The sequence below is a fragment of the Podarcis tiliguerta genome (genome assembly GCF_965153285.1).
Source record: "Podarcis tiliguerta genome assembly, chromosome: 6".
Lineage (NCBI taxonomy): Eukaryota > Metazoa > Chordata > Lepidosauria > Squamata > Lacertidae > Podarcis > Podarcis tiliguerta.
Genome location: NC_139539.1, coordinates 47,484,151 through 47,507,505, shown reverse-complemented (window position 1 = coordinate 47,507,505; position 23,355 = coordinate 47,484,151). Strand labels below are relative to the sequence as shown.

Here is a 23,355-nt window from a genome sequence, read left to right as displayed (position 1 = left end):
GGGGCTTCAGCAATCGACACAACTTCCTCCCAGGGTGACCCGTTTGCTCCCTCTTTAGCTTGATTGATCATTTGGCTCAGTTCTCCATGTCATTCCCTTCTAGTTGAGCCTTTGCTTCAAAATCCACATTTTATTTAATTTCATCTGTGATGAATACTTCAAATAAATATGCAAGTTCATATGCTCTGCATTACCTGTCTTGAGCACATAATATTCTCTAGAACTCTAGCTGACAATATTTTTCATACTATGCCTCTATTTAAAGATCAGAACTAACAGGCAAAATGCAGTTCAAATAAATCCTCTAACTAGGCTTTTACTCAGACTTGAGTTGGAAAACTAATATAAATATGGTATCTTATATTTTCCATCCCCACAAACAAATTATAAATACAGCATCAAGCAAGGCAGGGGAACCTTCAGGCTAAATCATGTACCTGAGTGGTAGCAGTAATGGACAGAACAAAGGTTGGAACTGTTGAACAGCTCAGATTCAGAAGTCTTCCCTAGAATGACAGGGAAACAACAACAAAAAAAAAACTTTTTGAGAAATCACCTCTTGTGCGCAGAAAACACCATCAAACAGAAATGCAATATTTCAGATTCAAGTGCAATGCTAAACTCTTCAGGCCCAGCAAACTTGGGATATAACTGCATAGTTTGAACCAGGAGCAATGTGGCCAGACCAGTACTAATAACCACTGATGTTTTTAGATAGTTAATGGTTCCTTTCCTGGTGAAAAGTTAAGATCTATGATGAACTGAAAAGGACAGGCATGATTTAGCAGTGAGGAGGATAAAATCTGCTTAGCAAAAACTTTTGAGATCTTCATATTCCCACTGGTCTGGCTAGCTTTGGAACTCTGCTATAAAGCTCAAGTCAGACAACAACTCTGAACTACCCAAAGGACACCTGCATCATCTTCTCTTCTCAGCAGAACAGCTTCTCCTTGATACATAGCTAGTTGCCCATTTGATTAGCCTTCCAATACCCTGGGAACCTGAAAATAAGAGACACAATTCCTTATGATGAACCCTATAAAGGCTTCTGTTTAGGCCTTTGCCAACATACCTCAGCTAGGAGAACAACTCGCTTGCCATCAGGCCAGATTATATGATCGACTTGAGAACGTACACGCTCCCAGGTTAGCTCTGGGGTACGAAGACTAGCCTAGGAGAGATTGAGGCAGGGATCAACTACTAGGATTTATTAAGATGACTGAAAGCATAATTAAGATCAACAGACACTCACCACATCAATTTCAGTGTTGGAATGGCCCATGTTACATACAATGCAGCTATTCTTCATTCGGTCCAAGTGCTCTCTAGTCACCACATTTTTGTTTCCTGCAGTAAAAAGAGGCAGCTAAAGCAAGCTTCAGACAGGTGAGCCATCAAATTTCCCCTTATCTATAGCTACAACTAATCTCAATACAGTGAGTTGAGTCCCACCAAGTAATTGCATGAGTTACTTGCACAGTGTAATTTTCCCTCCCTCTTCTCCCCCATGCAAATGTTGCCTTCCTCCAAATCTGCTCCAGAGGGTTCATGGGGAGGAACTCAGAGCAGCTATGGTAAAGGTGCAGGGGGTTACATGAGCGGAACTCATTCCACTTGTATAATTACTTATTTGGATACAACCTACAATAGAAAGCGATACAACTTATGTCCTCTTTATATCCTTTGCAGGTTTCCAGTTTGAGTGTGGAAATACTACTACATATTACTGAGCAAAAAGACAAAATCGGAAGGATTTCAGCATGTGGAGTGGGTGGGAATAATATGAACAAAACACATGCACAGTCCTTCCCAGATTGGTTTACCTGTGCAAGTTATGACAACATCCACCTGGCGAATGATTTCATTGAGTTTCACTACCCGAAACCCATCCATGCTGCCAAAGAGAAGGTAAGAGATTAAAGGGACATCAAACATGGAAACATGAAACTGAACAAGCTGCTCTGGCTATTTAAGTTTTAAACCTCAAACTCTGTTCCCCAACATTTGATTGATGCTTAAGAGAACCCACTGACAATGTCACACTGTAGTTATGTACATGCATTCCTATGTAGCTGTTTGACTAAAACTGCTGCAATAGTTTATTTTCATGAATAACAATAATTGCAGTTTTCACCAATACATTTTTCAGAAGTGTTTTTTCAGCTGAGCTTTGAACAGCTATTAGGTGTGAAGAAAGGGGTCATTAATGTGCATTTACATTTTATTAAACTACAAGTTATATTGTTAATAATAAAACTTGCTAGATACCCATTTTACAACAATTGAACCTCTGTTTCTTTAAAAGCAAGACACAGTTAAAATGGAGATCATTATCTCCTTGTCTATATTTGGAAGAAACAGAGGGAGAAACGCACAATTTATTTAAGGTTCATACTTTCAAACATTTCATATAGATGTTTCACTTATACCTCACCCTTCTTTTTACCTACTGCCAATAAATTAATCCTTTTCACATGTATTATTGAAATAACCGACACTGCCTGAAACAACAGTAGCAACAGAAGAAATAAAGAGAAACAGGATATGCCATTTTACTAGTCGAGAGTAGCTGATCTTAGGGTAAGTTACAGAAGATTGACTTATTGGACACCGAAGCTCTTCCTATGCTCAGTAGGCAGGGTCTAGAGAAATAACTTCGACATTTCCTGATATCCGTAGCAGTTCTGAAAAAGGACAAGTTGTGTGGGGCAGTCTGAAGAGAAATGGGCTTTCTGGAGAAAGATCAGAGTGTTCAGAGGTAAAAAAGAAAGTTCTGCAAGATCTATTAAAAGCAGCATGCTATTAATCTTTATGAGTTCAAAATTTAAAGTAGACATTCTATCCTACTTTTTAGAAAAAACCCTGCAAAGTAGTCAAATGGCATATCCAGTTAAATTTTACTGCTTCTATTAATCTTACTGGAGTTTCACAATTATTCCATCTTACATCAGATTAGTGCTGCTGGAGCTCTCGATGACTATCCTAGTATTTAGCATCTACTACTTCTTTAAGAGGATATTCACATGTTTATTTCCTCCTCCCCCCACCCTAATATTCTTCTTATTGACAAATGCATTTCGGCAAACTATTCATTAGCCATTATCAACAGAACAGTGTCAAACTTATGAGGGAAAGGACTCTTACATATGGAGGTACAAGGTCACAATCACTTGTGGAACACTCAAATGAAATGGAAGGAAATGGAAGATTCCCTGAAGCTTTATGTCTTCTTGCACGTATAGCCTCAGATTGTGAAGTTTTGGGTAGAGAGGGGCTCTTCTTCAGTAGGCTAATTAATTTTAACCTTTTGAAGTAGCCCAAAAAAGAACAGCAAGCAATACAAGAAAAGGCTTGTTCTCTCAGACAGCAGCATTTGTAACACCTCATTTCTCACCAGGCTTGAAGAGCACAGATAGGATCAATCTCTGTGATGCAAACTATGGCTCCCAGGGCCTTCAGAGCTGCACAGCATCCCTTTCCAACCTGGAATACACAAAAACAACTACAAAATCTAAGCAAATACAAGTATTTTAAAAACAGCCCATCTCTGTCTTCTTTTCTCCCCACTTCTACATACACACAAGCACACACATGTGTAAAGAGAGAGAAAATGTAAGCAATGCAGCCAAAGGACCATGAAGTGTGGTACAGTGGTACCTCTGGTTACGTACTTAATTTGTTCCAGAGGTTCGTTCTTAACCTGAAACTGTTCTTAACCTGAAGCACCACTTTAGCTAATGAGGCCTCCTGCTGCCGCCGCGCCGCCGGAGCACGATTTCTGTTCTCATCCTGAAGCAAAGTTCCTAACCCAAGGTACTATTTCTGGGTTAGCCCGAGTCTGTAACCTGAAGTGTATGTAACATGAAGCATATGTAACCCGAGGTACCACTGTATGCAAAAATTAAAATATATATAATCAGTTGATTCACTGATGCACAGGGTGAATTCAGACCAGTTTATCACATGGGAAATGCTGGAAAGTTTGCTGACTTCTGTATATACTCAACTATAGTAATACAGTCACCAGTGACTAGCTTTGTAGTATTTTGGTTTTAGGTTTGCTCTTCCTCCACCCTTAGTTGCTTCCCCCACTGCTGCTATGGCAGGGTTGGCTAACCCACAGCCCAGATTCAGCCTGGCAAGCTGTGGGAAGTGGCCCACCAGCTCCTGCAGCTGTAGCTTTAAGCTATAGCTTAGCACTGAGAATAAAACTTAAGTTTACCCAAGCTTTTCTGGTCCCTGAGCCTTACTAAATTTTTAAATCCATGTTTTGTATAATGCTCAGTTTTATGTGATATATATACTTTTCTTTTTATCCTGTCTGTCTAGCTTTCATGCAATATTACCATATTGTTTTTTTTCTTATTTAAATGCTTAGAGGAATAAATAAACAAGCCAACAAATAAATGCAGCGTTCTGCCTGCTCTTTGGAGAGTAATCTCCAAGGGCAGACATAGCCCTTTATCTCCTGATCTCAGAACTGTGGCAATCAGCTCTGAGATCAGCAAACAAAATCTCTGCTGCCTGCTCTTTAGAATCGCAGGCAGAAATCATAGTGCTCAGATTGGGAGATAAAAGCTATCTGTCTTCTTTTTAGAGATGCAGAGTGAAAAAGCAGCATTTCTCCCCTCTCCTATCTCAGAGCCAAATAGGCAGGAATGGAAATGCTGTCTTTTTCTCTTCACAAGGTAAAATATAGCATTTCCTCCTTTATAGTCAATATTAATGGCATACAGACACAGTCTCTTAACTTCAGAGGGATCATAGCACTATTTCTCAGTTTTTAAAAAAAATCCTCCCAACCATACCAGAACAGCAAATACTTGAAGTATATAAATCCTCTGAATTATGAGATTTGAACAAAATGAAAGAAGAAAACAGGAAGCTAAAATATTCATTTTAACAAAATGTCACCATTCAACTCTCATCACTCAGATAAATGCCATTTGTTTGTTTTGCTCACAGACAGCAGCGGCCATGGTTTACTACATTCTACTATGTGAAAACTTTTGCCACAGGAGAGGGGCAACCTTTACTACATTAAGAATGCATGGTATAAAAATGTATACTATGTTTCTCTAGTAATGCAGTGAAACACATGGTAGGAAACTCTGCCATGTGTTAAGAGCATCTGTACTGGTTTAGTTTGTCCACATATGAACACTAGAAAACAAATTATAGCCTAATCTTTTTTTTTTTAATTTGGATAATAGCTCCATTGCTCCTGTCTCTCTATATGAAAAGTTGGGAAAGAATCAAATAAGCACTAATAAGAAAAAGAGGAGTTCAGAACTCTCCCTAATATCCCTTTACACAATCCTGCCCCTAAGTGCTTTTCTTCCAGACAAGGTAACTTCAATACTGAGGTTCAGCTGCAAATATAGGAGCTGTGCAAAGATTCTCCACTCCACACTAGAGAACTCATTTTGCCATTAAAATCAGACCTCCCTCCATCCCCATAGGCCTATTAACATGACTAGAGCAGCTCCAATCAGGTTAGCATACAAAGCTGCCGCAGCACATGTAGTTTAGCCCTAAAATGTACATAATTCAACTTGTGCTATTCATACATTGCTGAAAGCACCCATGTTGAAGCACTGTTATCTGCGCAAATTTCAGCACACTTGAACCATAATGTGTGCCCTAATCACCTCTTAAATTCTTTCCAGATTTTACTGTACAAATACAGCTGAGAGTAGAGACTCTTCTAATGATGTGAAAACACTTGCTAGTATCATCAGCTTGCAATTACCGTGAGAGCCATTACAATTGGATGCATAATCTTCTGCTGCAACACAAGTTGTTCCTAATGCTCCTTACAGTAATCACATAAGGAGTCATTACTAGTAAAAGGTAGATCATGAATACAGAAGGTAATGAATCCTAAAGCTAAGGTAACTGTACTGTACTGTACACTAATGAGAGCTGCTGAATCAGCCAGGCTACAACTCACCTCACCATAGCCACACACCACCACTTGCTTTCCTCCAAACATCACATCCGTTGTCCGCTTTAGGCTGTGGGAGAGAAAGAGACTCTTTTTGAGAAGTTAACCACATGCAAAATACACGCTTGACACAATACAATACAATGGCTTTGCTTAGCTGTCTCGATTCTCCTTTCCCTTCCTCCCCCACAACAAACACTGTGAGGTGAGTGGGGCTGAGAGACTTCAAAGATGTGTGACTGGCCCAAGGTCACCCAGCAGCTGCATGTGGAGGAGCGGAGATGCGAACCCAGTTCCCCAGATTATGAGACTACCGCTCTCAACCACTACACCACACTGGCACTAGTTCATGAAACAGGCTTGTGTAAACTAACTATCCTGAGTGTAAACTAGATCTTTGGGTTAAACGGGAAGCTGCAATTAGCTGAAACCAAAAGCAAATGCTTCTGAAGTCCTCTTCCCAGTCATAAAGGAGGAGGAGAGGGTGGAGAATGCGAGCTGAAGACTTGCCGAAGTTCACTGAGATGCCCTAATGTGGCCAATGTTTCTTAATTCCACAGTAGTATGACCCTATGTGGTCACCAGATAATACGATTAGAGCAGTATTCAACTCCACAACACAAGGAGCTGAATAGGAAAAATATGGAAGCTGGGGGCTGATTCTGAGGGTTTTAACTCCCAACTCCCAAAGCTGAGTGCCAGACTCACCCATCCAAGATGGATTCTCTGCAACAATATAAGTTATCAAATTTCTGTTTGGTGACAGAGTCATTTACATTCATAGCTGGAACACAAAGTTTCCCAGCCTTTGATAACTGGTATAACCTAAAAGAGAGAAAGAGAAGATTTCAGAACTGAATACTGTGAGAAAAAACAGGAAAATCAGCATAACATTAATTTGTTCCCTGGGCTAACACCCAAGCTCCATATTTGTGGTTAATCTGCAGCCTTCCAGATGTTGCTAGATGACAATCCCAATCATCTCTGACCACTGGCTATTCCGGCAAGGCTGACAGGTGTTAAGAGTTCAATAACAGCCTGAAGACCACATATTAATCAGCTCTGCATCTTGTCTTCAAGCAACAGCAGAAGTACCAATTCTTATAATATACATTTGAGTCCCGCAAACATCTTCTGCTTCCAGTAAATATATAGTTCTATTTTTTAAAAAAAGAATAGGTGAATTTAGCTGTATTTAGGCCTGATGTACATAGCACCCTTAGTATCTTCCTACAGCCATCATATGTGTAATTAGCAAAATAAAAATAAAATGCTTCACATCAGTGAGTAAGCCAAAGTGATTAATGGACTACGCCTCTTGATTTCTGGAGAGAGAGAAATACATGTTCCTCCCCCGTATTATACTCAACTGTGAAATATAGTTCAGTGGTAAAAAATACAAAACAGTAAATGATCTAATAAATAAAAAGTCCCAAGTTCAATCCCTGGCATTTGCTGGTAGGACTGGGAAAATACTCCTACCAGAAACCATGAAGAACCACTGTAACTCAGTGTAGAGAATATGGAACTGGATGGAGCAATCTTCTGATTCAAAAGCCAGTTTCTTTTAAACCATCCTGAAAATCATGACCACTGGTAACTTAGCACTGAATGCATCTGTACCAAGTACTGGGCACTGAAATACCCATGGGGGAAGGAGGAAAGGAGAAAAAAGAACAAGCAGCAGCTCATGCAGTTTCTATGAGCAGCCAAAGTATAGGGAAGAATAGTCGGGCCAAAGAGAATGGTCAGTGGAACATTAAAATGCATTCCTCCTTCTTTATAAAAATAAGAGGTGGCAAAGGGGAACCAGAGGAATGTTGCATGAAGAACATGTCAATTTTTGAGCTTAAACTTGATAAGCCCCATGGCTCAACAGTGTGGGAACTAAAATGGTAGAAAAGGCCCTAGGTTCTGCCTTACCTCAGCCATACCTTTCTCTTTTATGGCGTTATTTATTCCTCCCCCATCCTTATTACCATCCCACAGGGTCATCATGATTAAAAGTGAGCTTTAATTTTTAGATGCTTGCTTACCAGATATGGGCAAGGCCCTACAACTTCCCAAAGCTTCATATTGAAGGAGGACAGACAAAGGTTTGCGGGATCCTTTGGGGTTGATTACCTGTGCACACCTGTCACACTCTCTTCTACAATGCCTCTGATCTTCTTAAATACATTTGGATATTTCTTATAAACCCAATGGGTCAGGTCTCCCCCATCATCCAAGATCTGAAAATAAGATAAATATAATTAGCTCAAAGATATTCTGCTATTTATACTGCATGCCACATGTAACTTCACTTTAAGACACAAAGCAGGATTACTTCTAGGCAATTAAACTGTTAAGTCACATAACCATTAAGGGATCAGAACTCTGATATTGCTTCACAAACCATTATTATCATGCACAATGTTGTCCAAGCAACAAACCTGGCCTGGTTTTCAAACATATAAATAGAAATATATGAATTCTACAAGCTATACTTTCAGAGAACCAGTACTAGATTTTATCGCACAAATTCAAGTGGAAGCTTGAAAACTGGTTCAAGCTGTATACTCAGAGTAAGGATAATCTACCCTTTTCATAACTGACCTGACAGAAAAAGAAATAGGGGATGCTCATCTATAGCTGATTATCTTAAAAACAAAACCAAACCTGGAACAACAATCAATAGCTAAGGGGTTTGCAGTACAGTAACTACAAAGTTTATTAACAAAAAGCTTTTTCCTGAGCTAGTGTAGATACATGAAACAGAGAAATCAATGTGTATACTAATACTTTATTAGGAAGGGAAAACCACAGCAGAATTTCCCCTTAAAAATGAAATGGCATTGTTTCAGTACAGATTTATGCTTATCTGGTATATCTAGCACACCAAGTCAAAGAGTATGAGGTCCTGCTGATAGTACTCTAAAAGACACACAGAGTTGTATCCAATGCTGCACATGTGGAATTCTGCTCATGCAGTAGCACTCCCCTTCTTCTTGCATGCACCCCAAATCTGCTCTGGAGGGTCCCCCAACACTCTGGAACAGATTTTGAGGGTGCTCAGGGGACTGCAGGGGAGAGGACAAGATGCTATGTTGCATAAGAAAATATATGTTGGGCAAGCATAATGGCAGCAATGGACACAAGTCATGCAATTAATTTCATGGGAAGTAGTTCTTCTAGTAGATGCAAAGGACATATGACAGACAATTCTCACATTCTCTTAAAAATAGATAATCTAAGACAGATGAGCCACCATTTATTATACTATGAAGTGAGCAATCTCTAGTTTATTTTTTAATGCGCATGATTCTATCGTGTGTAAACATTCAGTTGGTTTCTAGTGACACTGATCAGTCATTTAGCTATATGGCAATTAACAGAATCTACATAAGGGGGGGAGAAGCCATTTTCTTTTCTTTTTTAATGATTCAACTTTGTGCAAGAAGTATGATAACTGAGAGTTAGGGAACATTAGGCGGCATCCTCCTTTCAGAAAATCTCATTTTCTATATATCTATTATCACGACTGCCTTGCCACAGTGAAATTCTGCCCTTCTTCCAACATAGCTCTGTTTATCTCTGATCTTCACAACAACCCTCAGAGATAAGCTAGACTGCAATAGAGTGACTTGCTCAAAACCAGCAAGTGTGCTTCATTCCCCTGGTTCACCAGGCACATTCACAGCATACATTTAAAGCACAGGTCCTCCCCCCAAAGAAGACTGGGAACTTTATTTTAAGGGTATTGGGAATTGTAGCTTTGTAGTGAGTAAACAACATTTCCCAGGATTGTTTTGGGGAAAAGAGATGTGCTTTAAACAGAGTATGAATGTGACAATTATTGAGACTTGCAAATTTGCACCAACAAATTAAATACCCCATTTATAGGTGGTAAATTTAGGAGTGGCATTTCACAGATTTGATACATGTGAAATTCACCGCCCTGCTTGTGGAGGGTGGGCGCTGACCTTGAGCAGCAGGTTTTTCTTTACTTATTTCATTATACTTATAAACCCACCCTTCACCATACTGATCACAGGGCAGGTTTTTTGTGCCAGAAAAAGCTGAGCTCCTTTCCCAGCAGCCTGGCCATTCACCCTCAAGAATGCAGCTGCCATGAGCCACCAATCTCCCCCCCTCCCCGCAGAAAACACACACATGAACACACACAGTGTGCCCAAGGAATTCTGGGGGAAACAAAATGGATGCAGAGCTGAAAGAGGAGCTGTTGCAACTGGGAGGAACAAAATAATAAAGAAGCAGCAGCCCACTCCAGGACCCTGCTAGTAATTTTGCTGCAATCCCCATTATATCACCCAAACCGGCTGCCTGTTTTCAGAGGGTGAATTTCACATTACCCCTCCAATTTGAGCTGCAAATGGACAGGAATTAACTAGTATTGAACCATAATACACTTTCCCATTCTTTCAGCTAAGCCCCACTGAATGGAGAAGAGAGAAGGGAGGATAAAACTTGAAAGGGGGTTGAATGTGGCTGGACAATGAACACTAAATACAGTGTGATCCCGTAGACTAGATCCAAAGAACCACTGAACTAGTTCTGCATGTCCAAAAAAATGTCTTTCCTAAACATTAGCTGCACACCCATGTGAAAAACCTCTTTTGAAACAGAAAAATACACAGTGGTCTGCTGAAAGGGATGAAGTCAGAAGTTCCAATGGGCATGTCAAAGCCCTTGGATGTGCCTAAAGTACCTCTTTGGATGCCACCAAATACACTTCCAAAGGAGAAGTTAACAAATGTGCGAGAATATGGGAAACCTAGGAGAATGTTCCATTACCATGTTGGCCTGCCAGGTATCCACATTAACACAGCGATCGATGCACCACCAAAAGTCATCCTCGGATTCTCCTTTCCAGGCAAATACAGCAACACCTAGCAAAAGAAAATGAATTTGCAGGATCATTCTTATAGCAGTGCTGCTTGAAGCAGACTGAAAATAAACACAGTTCTGGCACAAAGCAGCTCTCACCCTCATTTTATCTAACCCATGCTGAAAGCTGCCCCACTGTTTTCTCCTGGATTGCCTTTTTTTGTCATCTGTTTAGCATATTTAAGTGACCAGGCTATTTGAAAAGACTTTATCTTTATACAACACATAAATAACAAGGCACTGATATCTGGAGGCTTTCTCTGGTCACTGAATTGTAACTAAGTTAAAGCACATCCTAGTTAAGAATTATATTGAATTAAATGGACTACATTAAAGCAATTTTTTCGGTACAATCTAAAATCTGCTTTGGGATCTCTTGAAACTATACATGTAATAGCAGTTGTAGCTAGCTTGCTAGTTCTAAACTGTCTATCAGAGTGGATTCTTGGCAGAATATGCAGGAACAGAGCCAGTGTAAGACAAAGTCCTGTGGCACTTTCAGCATAAGAAATGAATTGTGATAGAAGTTTCATTAGATAAGAGATGCATATAGAACATAATAAAGCAAAGCTGAATAAGCTCTCTTAGCATAATCTAGGTTCTCCCAGCAGGTTCAAAGGAGTCCATCTGGCTATGGAATGTCTCTCTGACAAGGGTTTGCAAAATACCCAACAACTCAGGTATGCAGAGAATTTACAGAAATATTAGGACAGTGAAGTTGGCAACAGTATTTTCCCCCTCGAAGTCTGTACAAACTGACATACGGGTTAGCGTTATACAAGCTTACAATATTCAGCAGTGACATAAAAATGCTAGAAATCTTTTTTGAAAGAACAGTAAATTTGTCTTCATTCTATTGTCTGCACCAGTTTTTGTGTTTTATTTCCACATAATTATGTACTTAAACCACTCATTTGCAGTAAGCCTTTGCGTCAATTTCTAACATGAAGCAAGTGCAACTGAAACAACATGTCTACTTCCATACATTTAGATCTAATAAAATACAGTATAAGTCTACTATCAGACTAACTGATGGCTCCACAGATAAAACACGAACTTGTGATTTTATAAACAGAACTAAAGATCTTTCTACAAGGCCACCGTGTGCATAAAGACAGACTACATCCAACTACAATACTTTCAAATGGGATTGCATTTATTCCATTGCTGAGGAATTTTGCTTCAAAATTTCTGCTTATTAAGTAATTTGGTCCTTCTTTCAAAAATAATGCTTCCACCAATGGCTGCTAGCCATGTTGACTATGTTCTTGCTCCACCATCAGTGGCAGTGTGCCTCTGAATGCCAGCTGCCTGGAATGTGGGCTAGCTATAGGCCTTTGGTTGGCCGCTGTGATCAAGCAGGGCTTTTCTTATGTAATTACCTGAAACAAAGTTGGTCTTATTTTGTTTTAAATGAATTGTTCAGAAGCTTGCATCGTTAGTGACAAGCTGTACAAATCTGATAGCAGAGCTTCAAACACAGCCAAATATTCTCGGTACATCGTGTATTCATCTGTACTGAATAGTCTGACAGAAGTAGTAAGTGCTACCCTAATAAAAACAGAATTTGCATTTCTAATTCTGATACCGAATCTCTGTGCCGCTGCCGTGTACTCACCAGCTTCAGCCAAGGCAGCAGCTACCTCATTCTGAGTCGAATAAATGTTGCAGGCAGACCAACGACACTGAGCTCCCAGTGCGCACAGCGTCTCAATCAAGACCTGGGGGTGATGCAAGCATAATCAACCAAAAACGTAGCTGAAATAGCTGGCTCGATTTGGCCAATACCAGCCCAGAGTTATGAGCCAACCCCCAATCAAATCAGGCATACCCAAGTCCATGCAAGGCATTGTAGCCATCAGCCAAACCCAGCGGATACTGCTGACAACTTGAATCCTGGAACTGCCATAACAGCAAATGTCTTTGCCGAACACTATTATGTACAGACACATCAGGATGGTTGAGAAACAACAACAACAACAACAAAAATGCTCTTGTTTAGACAACAGAGACACTTTTCCATTCATCTCTTTATTCAGAAAGGGGCAAAGGTGAGTGGCATAGGTAGAGTTAAGATGAAAGCTGGTGTGCAAACTGCAGAGCACTCACCGCAGTCTGTGCTGTAATGTGCGTGCATCCCACAATTTTAGCTCCAGCCAAAGGCTTCTCCCCCTGAGCTCGTTTTCTAAGTGAAATCAGTGCAGACATGTCTACAAAAGCAGAAGAGAAGTTTTCAATGAAACTTTTGCCATCCACTGGCTGGTCATCCTCTTGGGTTCCCATAGAAAGTCAGCTCAAAGAAATTTATATCTGTGAGAAGGTCTAGAAACGCAAAGATCAGTAATGGCAACTGTCTTGAATGTCAGATTGGATGTCAGTGAAGGATGCTGGCAACCTAACACTGCAGTCAGAAAAGGCTGGAAGTTGTCAAGGCTGCAACCTAAATGGAAAGGAATATAAAGGCCTTTTAATTTGTCCCTAACACAGAAGTGGTAAAAAAGGGCTGTTCATGTATTGACCATCAGCAGTTGTTCACAAGACTGAGTACATAGACAGTTGCAACTGGCATCATTAGCAACACCTGTTGAAACAATCCTGAGAGGTTTTGTTTTTGTTTTAAGTTTACATTGCTTGCTGACATTTTGACACAGCTAATCTACTACCAAGGGGGTTTGCTGACGAACAGGATATAATTTGTGGTACCCAAAGGAGAAGGAAGCTTCAGCAGCTCACTCTTTACCTTGCTCAGCAATCTCTATCTCTCGGCGGCCAAACTCTGCCTGCTTGATATTCTTAACGCAGAAATTGCTACTGCCCTTCGAATTAGTTTGCTGTTTTTCTCTTGGGGAAACTTCATCATCAGAGCTATCTGTGTAGGATGCCGCTAGAGAACAAAACAGAAGTGTTTGGTAAGAAAGGAATATACGCGAAAGAAACCAAGACAATTCGTATTTCTTACTAAGGCCTGACATTTTACCATCTGTGCTATTTTAACTTCATTCTGATCATTCATTTTAAAACAGTGGAAGTGTCCTGGTCAATCTGGTTTCCTGTTGCAAATTTTTCACTTCTTGGCTTATACACACTAGCATAAGGTGGCACCGTGTGTGCTTCAAATACTGCAGGCTATCAACATCCTTCGAAGATTATTGGCAGGCAGATTTTTATTTTTTCTTTATTAAAAAATAGGCTTCCTTTCTAACATACCAAGTCCTTAAAGCACCTTGCAAGGATGCTTTACAGTAAAGGTAGAGCAGTGCATAAATACATGGGGTGATATTTATCAAAGACATATTTGAAGTAGATCTACTGAAATCAATGGAATTAAATTTCTTAAATCCATGTCAACTACCATAGAACACGACAGAACTAAAAGGCTAGTATTGTATACATGCACAAGGGATGCTACAAGGGATACTACAGGATTTTTTCAAGCTTTACGTGCAACTGAACAGGAAAAGGTGATGACTTGTAATCACTAAAACGAAAGGGTACAAAAGATGGCAGCCACTATGGCTCATAGCTGAATGTGCCAAAGTTTTGAGAGTGAATGGTGTTTTTCCTAAGAGATGCATCCCTAACTATAAGGCTAGCACTGCCAACTGTCATGTATTCCAGTATTTTGCAATACTTTTGAAAATCTTGAATGAGGTTGTCAGAAAGAAAGTTAGCAATTGCCTTTAAGTCTGGGGTCAGGGTTAATGCTCAAAACATCAGCTAAACAGGAAATAAAAGGTCTGGAAAAGAAAAACACCTACCAGAGCTGTAGCTGTCAGTGGAAGACTGTGAAATGGACCGAGAAAGAGACCTGCGACCAGTCTTGGTTGGAAATTTGCTGAACTCTTGCATATCATCCGCAAACTGGATTTGCTAAATGCAAAGGAGTAAGAAGACATATGTAGTTATACTACTTTATTTTATTTATTTTATTCAGCAGGCTCACTTCTCCACACATTCCACAAAGACAAACAACTAAGCAATCCAGGGAATAATGTTGCTTGCTAAAATTCAAACCCATTAGGAGAAAGGCTTGCTCTTTTATTCCGGCTTCTCTGTGCAAAAGGTGAATTTCCCTTCCCTGCCCCCATATACTTGCGCTATTAGAAGGTTACATTAGACACAACAAACTTCATGCTACTTTCTTGATGAATACCAGCTTTATCCTCCCCGCCCCTTCAGTAACCCAAAGATACAGGGGTTTAAGAATAATTAAAACATTTAGATCATTAAACTACAGCCAAGTCATATGCCAACAACAATACTGCTATTCAAGTCAATCAATCATGTATTCAAAGTGTGTAATGAAAACCAATGTGATCATAAGAAACCAAATATACTAGCTATTCCACATGAAGATCCCTAGATTAATTTAGATAAACCAGGAAAGAGCTGTGGAATTAGAACATCTTGACAATGGCATACAGTCAGGAACTGCAGCTCACAACTGACAGCACAAGACACGTCTTGGAAAAACCTGGTTCCTGTTCTCTTACAATACCTTGGCTTTTCTGTGAGAAGAGAACTGTTTGGATTGTACCACCTGCAACTAAGATAAACTAAACACATGCATCACCTTGGTTGGGAGCAAGAGAAAAATCTGTAGCGTTAGGCTGAGGAGAAACATGTAATATTAGAATGGCACTGTGGAAAAACTATTGAAAATGTGAATTTGAATGCAAAGAAAGAATTACTGCTACAGTTTGCTTACTATTATGAAAATTCTAGAACAAGTGGTCAAACTTCCAAGTACTTTTAAGACTCAAGAAAACAAAGAATTTGTACCAGGGAACACCTCCTCCCAGGAGTAAATGGCTCAACAACAACAATAATAATTATTATTATTATTTATACCCCGCCCATCTGGCTGAGTTTCCCCAGCCACACTGGGCGGCTCCCAATCAAGTGTTAAAAACAATACAAGAGAAAACAGAACCAGAGAGGCTGAGAGAAGGAAACAAAGTGGAGTGACATTATCTTGGACCCCACACACTACTGACAATTCAAATATTTGCTGCAAAACTTCCCTGTATTGTTTTTGACATAGCCCTTGTCATTCACCAAGATACAAATAAAAAAAATATGTCATCTAGCAATTCTATTAAAAAGGCTTGTTTTATACATTTATAGTTTAGTTAATTCATAAAGCAAGTTACATCAAACTAGAACAGAACCTGAAAACCCCAACTGATTCAAAATATAGAACCTGCCCTGAATTCTACAAAGCACATAGTTCAAGGATCATAACAGTTCTCACCATGTGATTTGATTATTTCAACAAACCAGCCCCATGTGCTGCTTGTGTGGCCTTAAGAACAGCATGATAGCAATGGGATTGCCAAGAACCAGAGCTGGAAAAACAGAAGTCTTGGATATCATGGAAAAGGCTTGCCTCTTATCTTTCAACCATTATGGCCTGAAGGGTGCTTTTCTAAGCTCTGAACTTCATAATGCACAAAAAATTATTTCAATAATAAAATTTATGGCAGCCCCCCATTTTTCTCTCTTATATTCAAACGCAGGCTTTAACAATGTCTTTGGCAAAAATTAATGGATTCCCATCATAGCTTAGTGTCCTATCTGAAACAATTCACTAATGTCAAGCAGCAAAATAACTAGTGACAATTCAAAAACAAAAAGGGAGGTCATTAACTAAAACCTCATAGTAAAAAAGAGGTTAGTAAGTTAGTAAAAAGTAAATCCCCCTTTGCTGAAAAGAGTGCTACCAAGAGCCTACTTTAATCTTGCCCTCTGATTTCATCCAGGTCTAGGAACAAAAACAAGTGAACTTTGAACAAACCAATCCCTATAGACTGTGTCCAATGCTATTCTAAGTCCTAGAGGAACAGCACATTGTTCACCATGTCAGGAAGTATGTTTATGAGTGAGATTTAGTAAGCAATTCATTGTGCTGAACTCCCTTCTTCATAAACCTGTTCGCTTTATTTCAGTCTAATCCTTATTTAATAAATGCCTAGCATAGATCTTTGTAACTTTCACTGATAAGGCCAACCAATAAAAACTAGGTTCAAAAGTATTTCCCGTGCTAAACACCAATCTATCATACTTAGCTGGTGAGTTACCAGAGACTCTGAACTGCATTCAGATCTTATCAATGAATGATACTCAGCAAATCAAATCCTGAATGAGAAACCCAAAGGGAGAAGTAGTCCAGCTTGAACAAAGTTTAATGTTTCGGCCCTTTCAACTGTTGAAAGAATTAGTGCAACGAAGAATCAAAGCCAAATCCAGTAGAGGACAATGCTCCACATGTCTTCAGAATGTATAAAACTCAAATCTAGTGTCTCTGAAAATGAAATCTGATTACAATACAAACAAAAGTTCACATAACCTTTTAAAATAGAATCCATTAATTACTACAACAGAAAGAATTAAAGTTTGCTTTCCATTTAAGAGCAAGAATTATACTGATGCAGTAGTGTATGTATTAACTGTGGCAGAGTGTGAGCATTGAAGAATGTCAACTAAACAGGAGAACCACGTTTTAAGTCCCATTAACGTAAAAAAGGGAGAGTATTAATTCAATGATTTACTCTTCCATAAAATTAAATGAGAATTAAGTTTTGCTGGACAATTCTCTTACTTTTCACCTCACAGAGAAACACTAATCTGCTTGGTAATTACTAACCCCAGCCTCTGAAAAGTTATTTGGCATTTAGCCATTACTCAAGTGTTCTTTCTTAGGGTCTATGCATATGTACAATTGTGTTTATTTCACAATTGCCCAAATTTGCCCCTAAGGAGATGATCCTGTAGTTCACAAAGCATGTGTGCTAAACACCCAACGGTTTTGGATTATTCTTCTAGGTTTATAAGGAGTATGCTACAGCAACTAGTTAGTTTGATTTATACAATAGGACAAAATAAAGAAAGTCTATTTTCTTTTGTGATTTAAAATAATCTGTTTACATTGGCTTGATTGAATTCAATCTACCACGTTTCTCCCCCTCCCCTGCCTGGCAGGCCCCCTGAGCTGTTTTCACTACCCCTATAAAGGTGCGTGTTCTTTGCCACAGCTGATGTGTAGGAGCCATGCTTCCCTCACAACAAAAGCATGACGAATAGGATTAATGAAGTGCTGTGACATTCGAAAATGGAAAAAGCACAATAAGTAGATACCAAAATGGATGAAAGAGCATTCAAAATTATCCGCCTAAATTAGGCTTCCCTCACATCACATCACCTACCATTGCTATCACCATAAGGGTACCACCACAGGGAGCAAAAGAATTTGTTCTTGTGAAGGCAGAGCTTCACTGGCCTCTGACATTTTAAGTACTGCATTGTCAAGTCCCATTAATTGCATGTTATATGGCAGTATTCAAGGCTTCAGTAGAAGTCAGCAACTGTAAATGTTGAAGCAGTCACAATTGTGAAGATCTTTAGACCAAAAGGGATATACTGGTAAATTAATACAATTTCCTTCAGTCAGAAAAGCACAGGAATACAAACTGTACTCTATAGCACTACCAGACAAGCCATCAGCTATAACATGAAGGTTAGCAATCAACAATTGGAGGCCACACAGAAAAACCAGTTCTCCTCTGAGAAAGCGGAGAGTGGCCCAAAGTTAAGAATTGGCTCACAAGGGCTTTAATTGTTACAGCTTCCTTTTTACTCAGAAGAGCGTCTATGTAATATCTTTACATTATTCCACTACTGCCATGACCAACTAGAGTGGAATTTCAGCTGCTATACTAACACAAAACTATGAAGCATCTTTGACAACCTAAAAAACAACTTGGGCATCTCAACCACCATGAAATCACTCACGATTTTAGCACAAACACAAACTTCACTTCATTTCAGTTGTTGTGGTATCAGAAGATGGATTTTCCTCCAAAGACTGCTATTCTTCAAACTATTTAATCAAAATGGACAGAACAAATGTGTAGTTAGTTTAAAATGAAAACTGCCATTTCTGGTTTCCTCTTCACCACTGCACCAGAGGCAGAGAGTAGAGGGGGGAGCAGACGTCTGCATTAGGTCTGAGAGGTCAAATAACCACTTGGGGCCACCAAGAAGTTCTTAGAAATTTAGCTGCTGAAAGAATCAAGGACTACAGTATAAAATAAGTACACACAAGTTGACAGAGATACAGATTTATTTTGTAGATAACTTTAATATCTGCTTTATTTTTCAAACCGCTTAGAAAGAAGTTTTATTTATTATCAAGTGGTATATAAAGTTTGCTAAATAAATAAATAAATATGCAAATGAGATTTCAACAAGATTTTACAGGCTAGGTAAAGCTGCACTCTGGTCCTGTGAACTCTATGTAACACAGACCACAAAGCTTTGAGCAATTAAGAGGGAACTGTGAACTGATGCCAAAGGCTCTTTTGCCTGCCCCAAGAGCCACAAAGCCTCCCTTCTGCAACCACCTAATCAGACAAACGATAGCTATGCATGTGAGGAAAATACCCTCTCCTCCTAAGAAAAAGGGGGCTACAGAACTATGTCAGAAAAGGAGTGCCCTCAACTGGCAGGGCAGCTACATCCATTCTCAGCATAGGTGATAGGATGTCTGCTGTATGTATGCATGCATGCTTGTTTGTTTGTGTCTGTGTGTCTGTGTCTCTGTGTGTATACCACCTCTTTTCAGCTATACCTCAAGTGCTTTTGTTCTGTGGCATCGAAGCAAAGGCCTTTTAATCAGCATATCTATAAGGAAACTTGATCATTAGCCAGTAACTCAGTGTGGTGTAGCAGTCTGCAGTTACAGCAAGACCTAGATTCAATTCCTTGCTTAGCCACAAAACTTACTAGTGACCTTTGGGCAGTCTGCTTCATGAAGTTGGTGTCAAGATACAATGGCAGGAAGACCGGCTATACTACTATAAGCAGTTTGAGAAACGGTAGCTTAAATATGAAATTTCATAATAAACCTATGTGCACCATAATTGCCCCAATCCTATAAGGCAGAATAACTGTTCCGATCCTATAAAGCAACAAAGAAGTGTCTGAAGGGATCTACCGCTGATTATGTTCTGTACTATTGGTAGTACAGCTGACCTAGAAGTGAGTGAAAGCTATCTTCAAGTGACTGGATGACCAACACAATGTGTGATGCAGGCTTGCTGATTTTTGGTGGTCAGTAGAAGACCTTTAGTTGAAAATCCAGACTCCTCTATTTGCTACAAATCAAGATGTTAATCTAGGCTTAGACGAGGCCTCTGGACAATGAATGTGTTTATATATGTGGCAACACATCAAAGGGGGTTTCCTTAAAAGCAGAACAGAAACTTTGAGAACTGAGAAATGCACAAGGAAAGGGCAACAAACTAAGGTGGGTGGCAGAGGTAACAATGTTATTGTTAATATGAAGTTCCAGCAAGAGGCATTTGGTATATGTTAGGCTTGCCATACGTTAGGAAAATTCCTGACATGTCCTGGTTTTTGGGTGTAAAAATGGCGTCGGGGGAATTCTGCTGAATTGGCAAAATGTCAGGAAATATCCAGATGTATGGCAACGTGGTGGGAAAAGCAGCGGAAACAGCTCCGAAAGCTTAAAATCAATATTTTGGGGAGAGGCTTCCCCAAAAAAGTTCAACAACTTTGTGGGTGTCAGGAAGTTTACTTTTTGAAATATGGCAACCCTAGTATATGTGCAAGTCCTAACAGGTGGTTAGAATGTCAGACATTTGTTATACCCCAGTGGCAGGGCATCTACTTTGCATACAGGTCTCAGGTTCAATAACCAGCATCTCCAGGTATGTCCTCTGAAACTGCCTCATTTGAAAGTGCAAGTCAGTGTAGACAATTCTGAGTGAGACAGACCAATGATCTGACTGAATACAAGGCAGCTTCCTATGTCTTTGGTGTAAACCATAAATGTAACATTTATTTAAAAACAAATCAGGAAACATTTTTAAAAAAATAAATCAGGACAGCCACCATAAGTCAAACTTCTAATTCAAAACCCAAGAGACATCATGCAAAAATAATCAATAATCCAGGTTACAGTTTCTCATATTGGTAACAAACTAACTTTAAAGTTTGCAAATGCTGTATGTCAAAACAAATTCCCACTATGTTGAGAAAGCATAGAAACTATAAGCATACCTTTTCCCAATGCTCCAGACGAACAGTGGATTCCCATTTACTCCCAAGCAAAGTCCCTGTTTATCCAGAGCAAAGATTCATTTGCTACAAATTGGCCAGTGCTCCCATTTGTCACCACTATTTCTTCAGAATACAAAGAGGAACAAACAAGTTGCATTTGGATCTGGCTTTTAAGTTCTAAAAAGGACAATTTGGATCTAGGAAACTGCTTGCTAATGAAATCAACTGCTGAATTTACCACTGTAATCCCTGAACCGGCTTTAAGGGCGCTCATCTGAACTCTGCAGCTTAGTAAAATCTGTCCTGTCTAAAAATATTATCAAACATGGCAAGCAGCTTACTAATGAAGTGAATTACTCCAGCATCAAATCAATTTCAAACTTAGCCTGAAACCAAAATGGTGTATGACACGGGGCTGGAATACAACCCTGGGAAAAAGACAGGACCCAACTGCAACCTCAACAGTTGACCTCACAATATCATCTTCTTTGTTCATGTGCTGTGATCTCTAGATGACATTAAAAGGAAAATCCTCTCTCAAATCTCTCTGACACCAATATTGACTGGTACAGAGTGTCTCCTGCACACACAGCTGTGGAATGTAGACGTCCAAGCACGTGTTTTGAGGAAGGTCTGGAATAGCTTGCTATATTCAAGGCCTGCTAGTTTGACTTCACCCAGGAAAGCAGAAAACTGCCCCTTTTCACCATGGGTAGAGACTTAATTTTTCCCAAAGCCAAAAGCAATCTTCACAATGTCATATTTTCATTGGAACTCACACGTGTTTCGCTGCTGGAATTTGCTTTCCTAACCGGGTGTGGCACAGTATTTAGCAGCAAAGAAAATATTTTAGATCCCAATACTTCAACACCATGTAGGGGGAAACAGTTTAGATTCTCCCTCGACCTTTAATCCATGAAGCTCATACATACTTAAGTCAGCATCGCCCTTACTTTGTAAACAAAGGTTAACTGTAAGACTAATACCAAACCAAGCATTATTACTATTAAAACATACTATCCCCAATATCAACTGAGAGTTACTAACATGAGCAATATAAAATGAGTTTCTATTGTGAAACCTGAATTGTTAAATGCATTTGTTAATATTAGGAAGACTATTGGCTCTCAAGTCTATAAGATGGCATCAGGAACTACTTACCCCAGTTTGACCTCTGGGATGTGCCTGCCTGGGCTTATGACATATAGACCTGACAACTGAACTTGTACAAAATTAAGGTTCTCATCTACAAGCCATGCAGCAGGACTTTAAGTACCCATTCACTTCAGGGAGTTTGAAAAAGATTAAACACATTCTAGCTGAATACTGAAAAATAAGAGGTAAAGGAGTGGGGAAGCAGAAGACAACAAAGACAACTGAAATAGGAAAAGCTCAAGAACGTGTTAAAAAAATAATGATTTTAAAGCCATTAGGAACAAGCAAAGAATGTTTATCTTGTGGAAGAGTGGTATGATTTTATCACCTTCGTTAGTTATAAAACTATTTCTCTCCTTCTTGACATTATATGAGGGTGCGGCCATCTTGACCCAAACTGCTCTTTTCGTATGTATTATTGTTTGCATGTAAATTCCTATTTCTTTGCTACACTTACCTGTTGAGGGGTAACGGGACATTTTTAAGATACCTGGAACCAAAAAGTCTGTTAGTTGGGGGGAAGTGGGATTTAGTTTTGCCTCAATTAAACTAATTAATTGAATTTTTTGTTACAATAGCTCTGTGTATGTTTGTTTGCTGAGTGAGGGAAATACTATAGTGCAATGCAATTGTATCGGCATTCAACAGATGACTTATTCTACTTATGCATTCACTTTTCTTGAAAACCTAATAAAGATTTTTTTTTTTTAAAGGAATTGGATCTGCACTGAATGATTGATTGACTGAATTTATATACCGCCCTTTACCTGCAATTTTTTAAAGCTCATTTCCAGCATGAACACTTGCAAGAACAGTTCCAAAATACCCATGCTATGTCTGGTGACAATTCAGAAGCCGAGAGAGCTGGACAGAACTCCCACTGGGCTCACTTAGCCCCCAACCCCTTTTCTTAGTGACCATTATTAGTCCCCTTGCCTCTCATACTCCAACCCAAATATTAATTCACCTTGCATTTGTTGTATGTAACACCTTGAAAAATTTTCAAGTTTGAAGGCCTTAATCCTGAAAGCAAGACTGAGAGTGACAGTGCATTCCACCAACATTCTCCGTTAAATCACATATAAAAAAACAAAAACCAAAGCTAAACCTTATAGTCTCCACTGCAACACAAAAAAATGCAATATCTGACTGGCCTAGATCTCAGGTACTCGGTGTTCCAAAAAGCTACTCCTGGGGCTATTTAGACTAACTTCTTTAATAACTAACTACTTCATGAGTCTCTTCCTACAGAAAGAAAGAATGATACGTGTTTACTGCAGGGG

The 23,355-nt window shown here is 39.4% G+C and overlaps 1 protein-coding gene across 3 annotated transcripts in view; it reads right to left on the bottom strand.

Annotated features, from left to right (window-relative positions):
* Positions 1-23,355, bottom strand: part of AHCYL1 (adenosylhomocysteinase like 1) — a gene marked incomplete at its 3' end in the record, with an annotated part of 50,684 nt that overhangs the window by 4,787 nt on the left and 22,542 nt on the right. For all 3 annotated transcript variants that reach the window (XR_014512559.1, XM_083445737.1, XM_083445738.1), the window contains exons 2-14: positions 14,593-14,704; positions 13,575-13,718; positions 12,944-13,044; positions 12,453-12,555; positions 10,742-10,836; positions 8,072-8,178; positions 6,656-6,772; positions 5,954-6,017; positions 3,395-3,483; positions 1,824-1,894; positions 1,253-1,347; positions 1,073-1,171; positions 438-506 (exon numbers count right to left, since the gene is read on the bottom strand). Coding sequence is in view for 2 of the 3 variants with exons in the window: in XM_083445737.1 (XP_083301863.1) it covers positions 438-506; positions 1,073-1,171; positions 1,253-1,347; positions 1,824-1,894; positions 3,395-3,483; positions 5,954-6,017; positions 6,656-6,772; positions 8,072-8,178; positions 10,742-10,836; positions 12,453-12,555; positions 12,944-13,044; positions 13,575-13,718; positions 14,593-14,704 (1,266 nt within the window). The remainder of the gene's footprint in view (positions 1-437; positions 507-1,072; positions 1,172-1,252; positions 1,348-1,823; positions 1,895-3,394; positions 3,484-5,953; positions 6,018-6,655; positions 6,773-8,071; positions 8,179-10,741; positions 10,837-12,452; positions 12,556-12,943; positions 13,045-13,574; positions 13,719-14,592; positions 14,705-23,355) is intronic.